Source organism: Lytechinus variegatus, chromosome 17 (assembly GCF_018143015.1).
Source record: "Lytechinus variegatus isolate NC3 chromosome 17, Lvar_3.0, whole genome shotgun sequence".
NCBI lineage: Eukaryota > Metazoa > Echinodermata > Echinoidea > Temnopleuroida > Toxopneustidae > Lytechinus > Lytechinus variegatus.
In genome coordinates this window covers 846,092-862,101 of record NC_054756.1, presented here as the reverse complement: position 1 = coordinate 862,101, position 16,010 = coordinate 846,092, and the positions used below count along the sequence as shown (strand labels likewise).

At 36.7% G+C, this 16,010-nt stretch overlaps 1 protein-coding gene across 1 annotated transcript; it reads right to left on the bottom strand.

Moving 5' to 3' along the window:
• Window positions 1–597: 597 nt before the first annotated feature.
• On the bottom strand, window positions 598–10,736 carry LOC121430465. Its single transcript, XM_041627732.1, has 2 exons — window positions 10,383–10,736; window positions 598–2,286 (listed from the first exon to the last, which is right to left on the bottom strand). Exons 1-2 carry the CDS (start codon window positions 10,513–10,515, stop codon window positions 1,736–1,738), a joined length of 684 nt encoding a protein of 227 aa, XP_041483666.1. The 5' UTR covers window positions 10,516–10,736; the 3' UTR covers window positions 598–1,735.
• Between the last annotated feature and the right edge of the window lie 5,274 nt (window positions 10,737–16,010).

Here is a 16,010-nt window from a genome sequence, read left to right as displayed (position 1 = left end):
CCCCCCGCTTCCGCGGCCCTATATACCTCCTGGTACCTTCTGGTTCTTCTATCAATTTTCATTCCATTTCTTCAACAGTGGCAGGGGCAACCACCACCTGTAGTTTTAGTGACAAAAGGGAGTAGTGACATAATAATAATTTGAATTAGCTATATTAACATTCTTAGAGAAGGGGACGAATTTGAATTTTATTTAAGGCTATTTTGATAGATGTTTACTTTATTGTTTGTTAAATCAAATATTCAAATCCAAAGAATGTGTAGGGGAGGGTGTGTGTGATATGTGTGGGTGTGGGTGTGTGTGTTACTAAAGATGGTGCGTTCGTTTGTTTTTTCAAAGACAATAATTCGATCCTTCTTTTTCATCATGAATTTCACTCTTGTAAAAATCGGTAGAAAATGGGGATTCATTACAAAAGAATGCAACTGTTATTCTAGCAGAGCTCAGACTCTGTCTGTCTCCTGTATATTTTTATTCTTCTTTTAACGGAAAATCATAAAATCTGGGAAACATTGGAATTGAGGACATAATGTGACTGTGCAAACATAAACATCATTATAGGCAAAGGAAAACTCTTGAGGCATAAAAAGGTTGAGGTTTTAGTGGTGTATTTATTATTCTCCCATATCCTTTCTCTTGTTTGCTCAGAAAATATTCTTAATAAAAAAAGAGCAAAAGTGGGTAGTGCATTCCGTAATTGATGAATACGGTTCCTGAATACTTAACACATACTTTGTCCACATTATTATACCAGGAAAGAGGGAGTGGGAGTTCTAAACTCCCTCTTCACTGATTGTACAAACTTTGAGTGAGTACGTATTATTCGGTTTTGAAGCCCTGAAACTACGCTAGAGGTTTAAGCCATTATCAGCAACAATCAGTGGGGTCAACAATTTGGGTGGCAAAGGGATATACGCTCCACCCCCCTCCCCCAAGAAAAGTGAAAACTATGACATACATTGTAAATTTGAGTCTCCACCCTTGCCTTTCCTACCCAGCCTTTTCTTTTGTACAAACTTTGAGTGAGTACTTTCAGTGAATCAGTTGGGTCAACAATTTGGGTGGCAAAGGGATATACGCTCCACCCCCTCCCCCCAAGAAAAGTGAAAACTATGACATACATTGTAAATTTGAGTATCCGCCCTTGCCTTTCCTACCAAGCCTTTTCTTTTGTCTCCACTCCCCCCCCCCCTTGGGAATCCTGGTGCCCCCACTGGATGTACATTTTCGTCTACCCTTGCACGTAATTATTCATTTCTTCTATCAACCATATCGCATGAACAAACCTGCAACACTATTCCAAAAATGTAGTGCTGATAGCAGTTTGAACTCCTCTATTGACTCCATTTCGGGGTTTTTTATTGATATTGTAACGCGATAATTGTCAGCGCTGGCTAAAATTGTCAGCGCTGACAATTTAGTCAGCGCAGACAAATCTTGTGTTTCACGAAGCTCTCGGAGGAAACCACCGACTACAATAATGTTTGATTAAGAAACATCATCTATCTGTTGATCCCCTCAGTGCTCATGGACATACACATATATTTCTTTCTATGATTTACAATCCCCTCCTCTTTTGCACGTTGAACCAGACGTCATGAAGATAGTGTTTCGGGGGGGTCATATTAAGCTACATTTCTAACATAAAGTATAATAGTGATTAACTATTTTTTCAACAATCAATTTTCTATGATTTAGGATAGCAATAAACTTAATTTAATGATGAAAAATCGCATCAATCTACTTTATTCTCATTTCCATCTGTTACTTCGCTCTCGTCTTCCTTAATATCTTCCTCTACTTGAAAACTTTCCACACTCCCTTTTTCTTCCATTATCTTCCCAATGGCATCATCCTTATTATATTCCGGAGCGAGTGAACATTGATTGGTCACTAGTTTGCGAAGGAACCATTCTGCAAAATGGTGGCAGTTATTCCATAGGAGGTGGTAGCCATACTGCGCCTGGTGAAGGGCGGCCATCTCTTCCGCTTCCTCCACGGTGCATTTGCTCTGCCCATACCGCGTCCAGGATACAGGACACCCCTCGGCATTTCTTCCAACGCCTCCTCGATCATAGACGAGGTCGACACCAGGTCCAAACTCAAAGCTCTTGCTGCGGAAGAGAACGATCGAGTGATCAAGTCTGTAATTATTGATATCGATGTCCTCAGAAATATCCCGTAGCTGACGTCGCTTAGTGTCTTGGCTATCAACGTGGTATGATGTTTCAGGTATCCCGCACCAGTAATCAATGAAATCCACAGACCCCTGCCACACCTCTCCGCCTGAAAGAAACGAAGAAAAATCGCCTGTCTAAATTATTGGTAAAAATGAATGGGGTAATGGCATAGTTTAATGACTCAAAAAATCTGATGATGCTTTATATATAGTGTCTTATTCTAATTTCCCGGTTTAGAATATATAGTCTTCAGTATTTACAATCCTCAATAACGCTATGGAATATTGCCATCGATTTCGCATCATCACCATGTATCTATTTTCATCTAGTCGTCATATCTAGCCAATCGCCATCGCCATCTTTTCCATCGTCATCACTATCTATTTCATAGTCATATCTATCTATCCAATTGTCATCACTATATATTTCCATCGTCATCACTATCTATCTCATAGTCATATCTATCTCATCGTCATCACTATCTATCTCATCGTCATCACTATCTATCTCATCGTCACCACTATCTATCTCATCGTCATCACTATCTATCTCATCGTCATCACTATCTATCTCATCGTCATCACTATCTATCTCATCGTCATCACTATCTATCTCATTTTAATCACTATCTTTCTCATCGTCATCACTATCTATCTCATCGTCATCACTATCTATCTCATCGTCACCACTATCTATCTCATCGTCATCACTATCTATCTCATCATCATCATTATCTATCATCGTCATTACTTTATACAAGTATCTCATCGTCACCACTATCTATCTCATCGTCATCACTATCTATCTCATCGTCATCACTATCTATCTCATCGTCATCACTATCTATCTCATCGTCATCACTATCTATCTCATTGTTATCACTATCTATCTCATCGTCATCACTATCTATCTCATCGTCATCACTATCTATCTCATCGTCACCACTATCTATCTCATCGTCATCACTATCTATCTCATCGTCATCACTATCTATCTCATCGTCACCACTATCTATCCAATCGTCATCACTATCTATCTCATCGTCATCACTATCTATCTCATCGTCATCACTATCTTTCTCATCGTCACCACTATCTATCTCATCGCCATCACTATCTATCTCATCGTATTCTATCTCATCGTCATCACTATCTATCTCATCGTCATCTATCTCATCGTCATCACTATCTATCTCATCGTCACCACTATCTCATCGTCATCACTATCTATCTCATCATCACCACTATCTATCTCATCTTCATCACTATCTATCTCATCGTCATCACTATCTATCTCATCATCATCTATCTCATCGTCATCACTATCTATCTCATCGTCATCACTATCTATCTCATCATCATCTATCTCATCGTCATCACTATCTATCTCATTGTCATCACCATCTATCTCATCGTATTCTATCTCATCGTCATCACTATCTATCTCATCGTCATCACTATCTATCTCATCGTCATCACTATCTATCTCATCGTCATCACTATCTCATCGTCATCACTATCTATCTCATCGTCATCACTATCTATCTCATCGTCATCACTATCTATCTCATCGTCATCACTATCTATCTCATCGTCATCACTATCTATCTCATCATCATCTATCTCATCGTCATCACTATCTATCTCATCGTCATCACTATCTATCTCATCGTCATCTATCTCATCGTCATCATTATCTATCTCATCGTCATCACTATCTATCTCATTATCACCTATCTCATCGTCATTACTATCTATCTCATCGTCACCACTATCTCATCGTCATCACTATCTATCTCATCGTCATCACTATCTATCTCATCGTCATCACTATCTATCTCATCGTCATCACTATCTATCTCATCATCATCTATCTCATCGTCATCACTATCTATCTCATCGTCACCACTATCTATCTCATCGTCATCACTATCTATCTCATCGTCATCACTATCTATCTCATCGTCATCACTATCTATCTCATCGTCATCACTATCTATCTCATCGTCATCACTATCTCATCGTCATCACTATCTATCTCATCGTCATCACTATCTATCTCATCGTCATCACTATCTATCTCATCGTCATCACTATCTATCTCATCGTCATCACTATCTATCTCATCGTCATCACTATCTATCTCATCGTCATCACTATCTATCTCACCGTCATCACTATCTCATCGTCATCACTATCTATCTCATCGTCATCACTATCTATCTCATCGTCATCACTATCTATCTCATCGTCATCACTATCTATCTCATCGTATTCTATCTCATCGTCATCACTATCTATCTCATCGTCATCACTATCTATCTCATCGTCATCACTATCTATCTCATCGTCATCACTATCTATCTCATCGTCATCACTATCTATCTCATCGTCATCACTATCTATCTCATCGTCATCACTATCTATCTCACCGTCATCACTATCTCATCGTCATCACTATCTATCTCATCGTCATCACTATCTATCTCATCGTCATCACTATCTATCTCATCGTCATCACTATCTATCTCATCATCATCTATCTCATCGTCATCACTATCTATCTCATCGTCATCTATCTCATCGTCATCACTATCTATCTCATCATCATCTATCTCATCGTCATTACTATCTATCTCATCGTCATCTATCTCATCGTCATCACTATCTATCTCATCATCATCTATCTCATCGTCATTACTATCTATCTCATCGTCATCTATCTCATCGTCATCACTATCTCATCGTCATCACTATCTATCTCATCATCATCTATCTCATCGTCATTACTATCTATCTCATCGTCATCTATCTCATCGTCATCACTATCTATCTCATCATCATCTATCTCATCGTCATCACTATCTATCTCATCGTCATCTATCTCATCGTCATCATTATCTATCTCATCGTCATCACTATCTATCTCATCATCATCTATCTCATCGTCATTACTATCTATCTCATCGTCATCTATCTCATCGTCATCACTATCTATCTCATCATCATCCCTATCTATCTCATCGTCATCACTATCTCATCGTCATCACTATCTATCTCATCGTCATCACTATCTATCTCATCGTCATCACTATCTATCTCATCGTCATCTATCCCATCGTCATCACTATCTATCTCATCGTCATCACTATCTATCTCATCATCATCTATCTCATCGTCATCACTATCTATCTCATCGTCATCACTATCTATCTCATCGTCATCACTATCTATCTCATCGTATTCTATCTCATCGTCATCACTATCTATCTCATCGTCATCACTATCTATCTCATCGTCATCACTATCTATCTCATCGTCATTACTATCTATCTCATCATCATTTATCTCATCGTCATCATTAGCTATTTCATCGTCACCACTATCTATCTCATCGCCATCACTATCTATCTCATCGTATTCTATCTCATCGTCATCACTATCTATCTCATCGTCATCTATCCCATCGTCATCACTATCTATCTCATCGTCATCACTATCTATCTCATCGTCATTACTATCTATCTCATCGTCATCTATCTCATCGTCATCACTATCTATCTCATCATCATCACTATCTATCTCATCGTCATCACTATCTATCTTACAGTGTTGTAGTCAAGGCTCAAACCTCCAAGGCCGAGGCCAAGGCTTTAATACCCAAGGCCAAGGCTTCAATAACCAAGGCTGAGGCCAAGGCATGGAAACCCAAGGCCAAGGCCAAGGCCTGAAAACCTCAAGGCTAAGGCCAAGGCATTTTCAAACTTTCAATATATGTAACAATGGGACAACAATTCTTAGGCGGCAGACATGACGCACAAGACAAAGTGTATAAAAGGTGTGAGCGAGTGAAAATTTTAACCCTTGTACATAAATGAAAATAATTTCATGATAGATTTAGACATATGTTATTAAAATAATGATATAGTTACCTTTGTTCATTTAATTATTTTTCTAGGCGATTTACATTGCATTGATTATTATTACCAAGGTGATCTGATCCTGGCATGACCAATCTCAACATTTGTCTTTCTCTACTCCCTGAGACAGGAGAGGCAGAACATATTTTTGTTTGGGGGAGGGCTGGGGTCAAAGCTAAAAAAATAGCATTTAGTCCAAACAGATATTTTCAAATGAGATTAACAACTGCATGAAGAAGTTGTGTGTTTTGTAGAATTTCAGTTCAGCAAAGCCTTTTTAGGTGATTTCTAATTGATAGGACAGATACTTTGACTTAGGCTTTACTTTTCTGCAAGAAAGCATAGCAAGCAAGCGGTTTTGAAAAAACAAATCAATTCTGAAGTTGTAAAACTCGATTTTTGGTCAATTATTGCGATAATCACTGTTAAAAGGGCAGCCTTGCGAGATGTTGCCAGCACAAATCAAAAGCTCAAACTTCTGGACATTTCGTGTAATAAGAAATGAAAATGAAATATTCTGAGCTGTTATTGTAATCATGAAAAAGATGTGCATCTTACTAAAGAATTGAGCGTGAGCTTAAATTTTTAGTGACCAGAAAGGAAGCTGTTCTTGACTACATTCATTGACTCATAAATAGGATACTTATTTCACCAATCAAATTATGCGAGCGCTAAGCGCGAGCTCCAAAATTTACAAATTTGATAATTCCAACCTGAAAACTGGACATTCTTAGCGTTATTTGTGTGTGAATGGGAACAGAAAGATAACCTTACTTAATAATTCATGCGTCCGAGCGCGATCCAAAAATTTTGTGATTTTGTAACCTAAAATGTATCATGTTTTACTATAAAAAATGTATTTCTTTTTTAAAAAGGGCATATTTAATTTGGGAAAAAAAGGTATTTTTGATTTTGGAAAATAGGCATTTTTTTCCTACAGAGAATTTTTCGGGGGGGGGGGCAAGAGAGCACAAAGCACAAGTTGAAATGTTCAAATGCTGACCTGAAAACGAGTCATTTTTAGGAATCTTGTCAGTTTTGTTTGTTTATTTCCTTGAAACTAGTGAAATGAAATTCACTGTCAAACCATATGATTAAAAATAAGTAGCTTTTCTTTAATATTTTGTTTTGTCAATCTGAGACACTAGACCCAAAACAAAATATAAACAATTCAATTAGATGTACTGTCAATCAACATATTAACTGATTTTGCAGTATTTTCTGCCAAACCAGCCCCCCCCCCCCTTCTCCTCTCTATCTCTCTTCCCATTCCTCTTTCTCGCCTGTTTAATAAATAACAGAATCCCCCCCCCCCCCCGAAAAAAAAGAGCGAGACAAGAAGTTCCACCACCAAGAATAAACATATAAAAGGAACTTGATATCATTTTCTGAACATATTGTCACAATATCACAAAATTAGCTTTTCTAATAGTATAAGGGTGAAAAATTGTGCTCGCTTCAATCGCTTTCGACTTTTTGGGGCAGAAATTTTGCTCTAGATGCCATGCTTAGCTCCTCAAAATTTTGGCTCATCATGCCATTGACATATCCTATTTGGAAATGACAAAATTAAAGATTGTGTTCAAGTTTACCAAATCTTTTCAGATAATCATTAAGACTTAAAACATTCTTGTTGGTCAAAGAAAATAATACAAGGAAAATCCTAATGGAATAGAAATCAACCTTGTTATCCTTCTTTAGAGTTAGCTATTTTTAAAGTCTGAAAATTGTCGAAATTGCAGTCGGATCTGTTACAATTATTCCTGTCATAAAATCACTATAATCTTTATCATAATCATTATTATTAATATTGTCATTATCATCATTAGTCATGATATTACCAATAAATAATGTTATTTTCATCACTTCTCTTTGTTATATAATTATGTGATGATAATTCTTGATAATGGTGATAGTCACAATTGATGGCTCTGCTAGTATATTACTACTACAGCTGCTAATACTGCTGACTGGTAGTATTGACCATTTGTGTCATTAGATATACAGAACAATTTAAACATTTATACTTACTTTTATAAAAGCAAATAAAAGTACAAAATACCAAATGCCTTGAAAAAGCCTTGAAAATGCCTTGAAAAAGCCTTGAAATTTCAAGGCTCAAAATCCTCAAGGCCAAGGCCAAGGCCCTCTTAAGGCCAAGGCTTGAATGTTCAAGGCCAAGGCTTTGAAAAAGTAGGCCTTAAGGCGCCTTAAGGCCAAGGCCGAGCATCAAGGCACTGCAACACTGCTATCTTATCGTCATCACTATCTATCTCATCGTCATCACTATCTATCTCATCGTCATCACTATCTATCTCATCGTCATCACTATCTATCTCATCGTCATCACTATCTATCTCATCGTCATCACTATCTATCTCATCGTCATCACTATCTATCTCATCGTCATCACTATCTATTTCATTGTTATCACAACGCCATCGTCATCACTATCTCGTCGTCACCACTTTCTATCTCATTTGTTATTATTGTACTCCATTCTTAATCAATATTTAGCGTATCTTTCTGAAAATATTGGTTATTTTCAACCAAGTCATGTTTTGTTTTAATTTAATCTTGCTTTATTTTGCGTCCTCTGTCTAACGTTCTGAAAACGAATCCTGATTTACGAATTTCACCGTTCGCCATAATTACATAGCAATACAAAATGCTCTCAGATACAAAACTATGAAAAAAAAATATTTCAAACTTTATTTTACAATGCGTATCGATAAAGAGTTGACACATTGAAAATGTCCTAGGAGTTGAAAAATATTGTTTCACATGTATTCCTGGAAAGTAAAAGAAAATGACAGAATGTTACACTGTCCAATTTTTTTGTAAAGCTCGCAGAAATCTGTGTGGGCGGAAATGCTCATTTTCACGCGGTGTCAATGAAAAAAGGGCGAAAACAAAATGAATATGCGGTACATTTCTTTTGCATTTTTAGCCAATTGAAAAAAAACAGATACATTTGAACATTTTGTAACAACTTTGCCACTCAAATTAACATTTTAAACCTAGGTATGCACAACCTTTATATTTGTTGTGCCAGCTGGATCTTGAGACATAAATGAATGTAAAGAACAGTTTATTTCAGACATCTCCAGCAGTTTTCACTAATTCTTATCATTTAAAGTTGGTTTAATACCTGTTTATCTACACTTTTCTTAGGCTGGACAATAATTAACAGAAAGAAAATCATCCCTAAGCCAATTAGTGTGAATCACTGCTCCGTGTAAAGCAGGGGAGTGTTTCATCAACATTTTCATCTGACAAGTTGTCAGATCTGACATCTTTCTCTGATGTTGATTGGCTGAGAGGTACTGTTACTATGGTAACTGTCGGATAAAATGGGACTTGTCAGATTAAACGTCCGACAAGTCCTTTCATGAAACGCCCCCCAGATATCATCACAATGGCCTCAGTGTGTGGGGGAGGGGGGCAATGTCGCTCTATGAAGTGTTTTGGGCAAGGAAACAGTTTAAAAAGGTAAAATATATCTTCAATGCAATCGTCCTAGCTGAAGTCCATGTGTTCTTCATCATTAACGCCTACTTTAATTCAGATGTTGTTTGAATCACAGCTCCGTGTCGAGTCTCTCTACTACTCATCATCTCTACTCGCCGACTCAAGCCAGCATCTCCTCATCAGTTCTACTACTCAAGCTGTTCTCACTCAACATTCCTTCTGGTTTACAGTCCTTTTCAGGACTATTTTCAATAAAGAATACTCTACTCTCAAATCTCCACTTTCTCGCCTATCCACTTCTTCTCTTCTTCTGTCCTCTGTTTCTATAACACTCCACATGGTGTACCGTAAACCACATCAGCAATTGTACTTTAATTCATATAACTATTTCCAAGTCCTGCACAAATCATTTTTCACGAACTTTTCAAAAGTAAGTGGTGCTCACTAAAGTTGAAAGATTTTTCGACAGTTATATCGCCATTTGCTTAGAGAGATCTGTACCAAATTTCAAATGTGGAAAAGGCTTAAGGATATTCCAAATATATAATTCTACAGGATTATTTCTAAGTATAAACTGAATTACAGGAAGCAACGATTTCCACCAAAACGATAAAAATGACCGAAACAATTGGAATTATACCACTTAGTTTTTATTGTTATTGTTTCATAAACTTATATTTGCAAGAGTGTGAAATATTGAAGACAAGAATTGACGATTCTATTGGCTTCTTTTCTACTTTAAGCAGGTATTCCTTCATTTCTTTCTAAAGAATATTACTTTTAAAAATAAAGATTTATTTCAAATGATTTACCTTCATCGTCGTAAAAGTTAGGATACGATGTTGAGCCAGTATCCATTGGGAAGCATCCATACACGACCGAAGAAGACATCACAAATACCGATATCCATGTCGCCAACGACATCATGCTCATATCCAAAGTCATTCTCCTTGATTAACCAGGCTTGCCCTGATCCGTCTCATCGGATCGTTGAATGCGATGATAATCTCCGTATTTGGACGAGTTAAAGTCAATTTCTACTGCGTCTATCACTAGTCATGCCAGTTATCTTATAACATGTGATATAGAGAGGCGTTGTCGGAGGCATGTACAATATTCGAATAAAATTACAGCCTAGCTAGAATAACAATGACCCTGATGGAATCTGTCACATTGACCCACTCCAAATCGCCGATATGTCGTCGTAATGTAGTACATATATTGATCGTTCTGGGCTTCTTCGGTGTGACTGCGTACCACACATGAAGCTTGTTGCAGGCTGAGTTTACGATCAATCACAACTCAACAAGCCATGCACAACTAGATTTTCAACCAATGAAATAGGCGTATAATAGACTTGCGCTTGATGTGTTGACTTGCGTTGAAACGTAACACTCTTGCGACAACGGAACCCGTTCTCCAAGCGGGTGAACTCGATTCTACCTCTTCCATCAAAAGCGAGTACGCTTTCAAAAGATTTCAAAGACACCACCCCCCCCCCCCCCTTCTCTCTCTCTCCCTCTCTCTCTCGGGTTCTCTTTTGTTGGGAGAAAGTCGGTGACATATACACGGGTGAAGTTAAAATGAGTCCAATGTCCCTGCGTTGGTTCACGTTCAAAAACATAATGAAAGAAAAGTAAACCGCTTATACATGTACACAAACTTTCACTAATATCAATTTTTGGCCATACGGCATCATCAGAAAATTGTGAAGTTTTACGGGTACGATTATGGGAGAGGTAAGAAGACCTTGCATTAGTCATGACCGCAGCTTTGAAAAGACAATAGGAATATAAAACACAATTGGCTTGATAGTATATATGCAATATACATGCGTTTGACAGGTACGTTTGATAGTACAAGATACAGACATATAAGTATTCATTGTCATTTTCATCTTTATTTCGTTTTCTCTCCCCCCCCCCCCCCTCCTCCCCAATCAATCCACCTTCTCCTTTTCCTTTCTCTGCTCCCCGCCCCGCCTCGATCCCTGTTCCCCCCCCCCCCACCCTTTTTTTATCTCCCCAATTCCTTCCCTCGACTCCCATTCCTCCCTCCAGACAACAAACAATTCCCTTGTATATGAGCACACACTACAGTGATGTTATGTCAAAGAGATGGGGGTGAACACAGCATGAAGAGTGAGAAGTGGGATTGATAAAGAGTTGTAGAAATGGAGGGCAGAAAGAAAAGTTGAGGTAAAAGCTGTAAAATGGAATTTAGAAACGAGAGAGAAAGGTGGAACTGATCTGAAAATTAAAGTAGGAAAGAGAAAAAAAAAGTGAGAATGGAAAGTTGGAAGGAGATTGGTGTTGGGGGTAGTGACAAAGAAAGTAGTGACAAGACTGTTGGAAAATAGGAGAAATTTGATAGAGAGGGTGGATAGCTTCCATTCCTTCATTACATGTAACATCTTGAACAATTCTACATCATAAAAAGAGACCCAAGTACAGGCATGTTTGACCTTCAAACAAACTTTATTCATTATCATTTGATCATCATGCATAATGATTCTGTTTAATACAATTAATCTTATGCAGTCATTTTCAGTCAATTTGGTAAAATCCGAGTAAGCGTCAATTCTATGAAAAATTGTAGTCCAATTTGTGCAACAGTCAAATATACAAAGACAACAGTCAACGTTTATAAAGTCATTCTCAAGAGCAAATGTTACATTTCATTACAAATACACCATATATGATGTCTTTATGCCCCACACTCATGCAAAAAAAGGAAGCTGCACACCGCATCCATGCTTGCTGGCCAGTGACTTGACGATCCAAATACAAAAATGATTTAAAAACAAATCTGTAAAATGGATTTGAATATTATGGATTCGAGTCAAAGCATCAATGGCAGCCAAGTTCCAATGAAGTATGCAACACTTTCCATTCATGTTGTTTCACATGTAACAGGCCAAAACAATTTTTAAAAAATGGTGGGATGGGGGTATCTATCAGATTAGCCAAACATATTATTAATACATCATTCTTCTCTCTCCCTCTCTCTCTCTCTATCACTTCTTCTTCTGAATGTAAATACAGCAACATAACATGTACACATATGACAATACAAAAACAAATTATATAAAATGACAGATTAAGAACATGGGAAGTAAAAAAGTTAAGATATTCTTTGCAAGATGATGATTCTAAAAGTACGATAAAGCCAGATGATTGTCTTTTTTTTAGCCTTCGGATCACATGTGAATTTAAACTCCACCGTAATGACTTTAGTTCATTTAGGAATCATAGTTAAAATCAACAACAATGCAAAAGGCTTTACAAACAAAATAAAATCAAGGATGTTTATCTCATTCATATAGGGCAATCCTAACATAAAAAAGCAAGAGTTAGGGGTTCGAACCCCAGCCGCATCAGACAAAAAGACATTAAAAGATGGGAGGTGCTGCTACCCTGTTTGGCGTTCGACGATTAAAGGGAAAGAGCCTCGTCGATCTGGCGCTGCACAGCGGCTGCCGGGCCCACAATCAAAAGGGCAGAGCAAATTTTCAGAGTATTTCATTTCATGTCTATTTTCAAACAATAAAATATGGATTTTTTAAAAATATGGACAGGGTGTAACATGCACCCTACCCCTCCCCCTTGAGGACTGGAAAATGCTTTACGTGTGTAATGTGATTGGCTTTTTTTCGTGGTGATGGTTGGCTCCCCCCCCTTGATTCTTGTTTTTATTCTGGATCCGCCCCCTATATACAGGAAAAAAGTACGCATCTAAAAAGGATAACACAAATAGATGGCTTTGACCATGGGTCGTAAGAACACAAACATAAATTAAAATAGATAAAGCAGTAATTTCAGTTTACATAGCAACATGAAAAATATAAGCTGCATGGTATGTAGGGCAATGATACATAGACAGAGTGACCTATTATCATATCTTGATGTTATTTGCTGGAACATACTAAACATCTCTGACATTAGTGAGGTTCACACAATAGGCCTAGGGCTAAACTTGCAGATTTATTCAAAGCTCTAAAACTATAATGAATAGCTTTTGACTAAATAATTACATGAATTTACCATGTAACTATTTAGTCATAACAAAGTACACAAATCCAATTCCATTTAGTTTTGACAAGTTAAGACATTCTTTTTTACAAATCTAACACATACTTCATCCAATTTCTGAGGGTCGATATTCGACCCAAAGGAACATGCATGATAATCAACATGGCTCTGTCAGTGTAGCTGAAGGCGATTCCATATGTGTAGTACAGGATATTTTAACAACTATTTCTTGTCTCTTAGCTGAATGTTTGAGCAATGAATTTGTCTTTATTTTCAAGGATATAGAGGAAAGTCATGTGAAAAACTGATAACCAATGAAAGTATATGTGAATTAAAGGTAAAAATGTTGTGTGTTGTACAAGACTTGGAAATGTCCCGTATGACATGCAACATCTTCACCTTTAATACATCCACGGATGATATATTTTGTTGGTTGTCATTTTTTGACATGACTAACTAGTAGTATTTTATTATTACCACAGAACAAATTGAAGTACTTTGTTTGTTTGGACAACACATTGGAAAATGTTGTTAAAATGACTGATTTTTCTAGCATGAAATCGCCTCTGATGAAATGAAAAGTTTGAAAAATAATACATGAATACTATGTCATATTTAACAGTAAGGCTACAATATCTACAACTTCCTAATTCTAAACATGATTATGATAATAATATGTCATACTCAACTGCACTTTGATACTTGCATGTACATGTTATGATGTAGTATCAATGAATCACTTCAAATGAAATGAATAAAAATAACATCGAGCCATTGGACGGTTGTATAAAAGTCACATTCAATGGATTTAAAAAAATAATACTGATAAAAGCAGCAAAAATCACATTCCGTCTGAGCCTAACTTCTTTACAATAAAAACATTCATTTTTACATCAGAACAATGTGTATATTATTACCCTAGTTAACCCATGCTGGATTGCACACATACATTGTATGCACTTTCTCTGCTCCCTTGGGGAGCATTTCAGTAAGTTTACAACTCAACTGCTAGGCATATAACACTGTATCAATTCTCAATATCAAACTAAAGCTAGTTTGAAAAGTAAAAAAAGGGCTTCCAACACTAGAATATGAATAATAGGTGCTAAAACTACAGCAAAAGAAAGGGTCAGCAATTGTGCATATGGCCCCCGGATGACATAAAAAGACTGGATTTGAACAATATTAATACATGTAATTATAATAATATGCAAAATGCACGTAGTGCTTGATACCATGAAATTTTTAGGCATGTGATTTTCTTTTTGAAATTCAGATACCCCCCTGCCAAATGTCATGTCATAGTATCTTTTCTTCAAATTGTTTTTGCTCACTCATGCGTGAATGAGGAATAATCTAAGTAATATCAGATGAAAGAGGAGATTCTAAGCTTTGCATTGATAGGTCATTTGTCTATTGCATTTATGATTAAGTTATGATAAATCATCGCTAAATCTTGGTTTCCTTTTTTGTGGGACGCACTGTATAAAGAGAATTTTTGGAAGTTTGGCTCCCCGTAACCTTAGCACTTAGTTAGACGGTGGTCTATGAAGTTAAATCTGACTTCAGAATACGGGTCAAATTGTAAAAGTAGCCTGGGCAAGTGAAAGCCAAGAGATAGTGTAAATCAAATTCAAAATTGCAAAGAAATTGGATCACTCAATCATTGCATAATTTACTTATATTGCATAAACATGTCATTCAATATAAGATGTAGATGAAGTTACTTCAATGTGAAGTATATCCTTTGCACCATTAGAGCAATCATTAATGATTGAAATATTTTACAACAGTTAATTCCTTTTACCACATTCCTATTCAGTACCGACTGCACAGAAATGTTGTTAGTGTTAAAAGGGCGTGGGCCAAGTCACATCTTTTGGATTGTGATGTCAAGTGTTAATCCAAGACGTACATAACATGTTATAACATTAGGCAATGCTGCGATATTACTGGTTATAAAAGAGCATCTATTTAATAGCACTAACAACATTTCTGTGCAGCCAGTACACATGTATGGTTATTTGCACTTTCATGCAAAATAAAAAAAAACATCACTACACATCCACCCTAGGCCAGCACTCTGAAAATCATTTCACCATCTCATCTTCATTACTGTAATTTTCATATGTACATTTTTATATGTACTTGGGATCTCTTTAATGTGTAAATTGCATACACAAGCATGTTAGTTAATACGCCAATGATATACCTCATTTCACATCACTGTGACAATTAAAATAATCAAAGATAAAATACAAGACTCAGAATACCGACTCAGTTCTCAATTTACAGTTACGATGAATTCACAATCTCATTTCACAGATACACTTGTGATCAATTCAATCATCACACACAAATCAAAATTGATTTTATTATGTACAAAGATAAAATTTGAGATCAATGTTA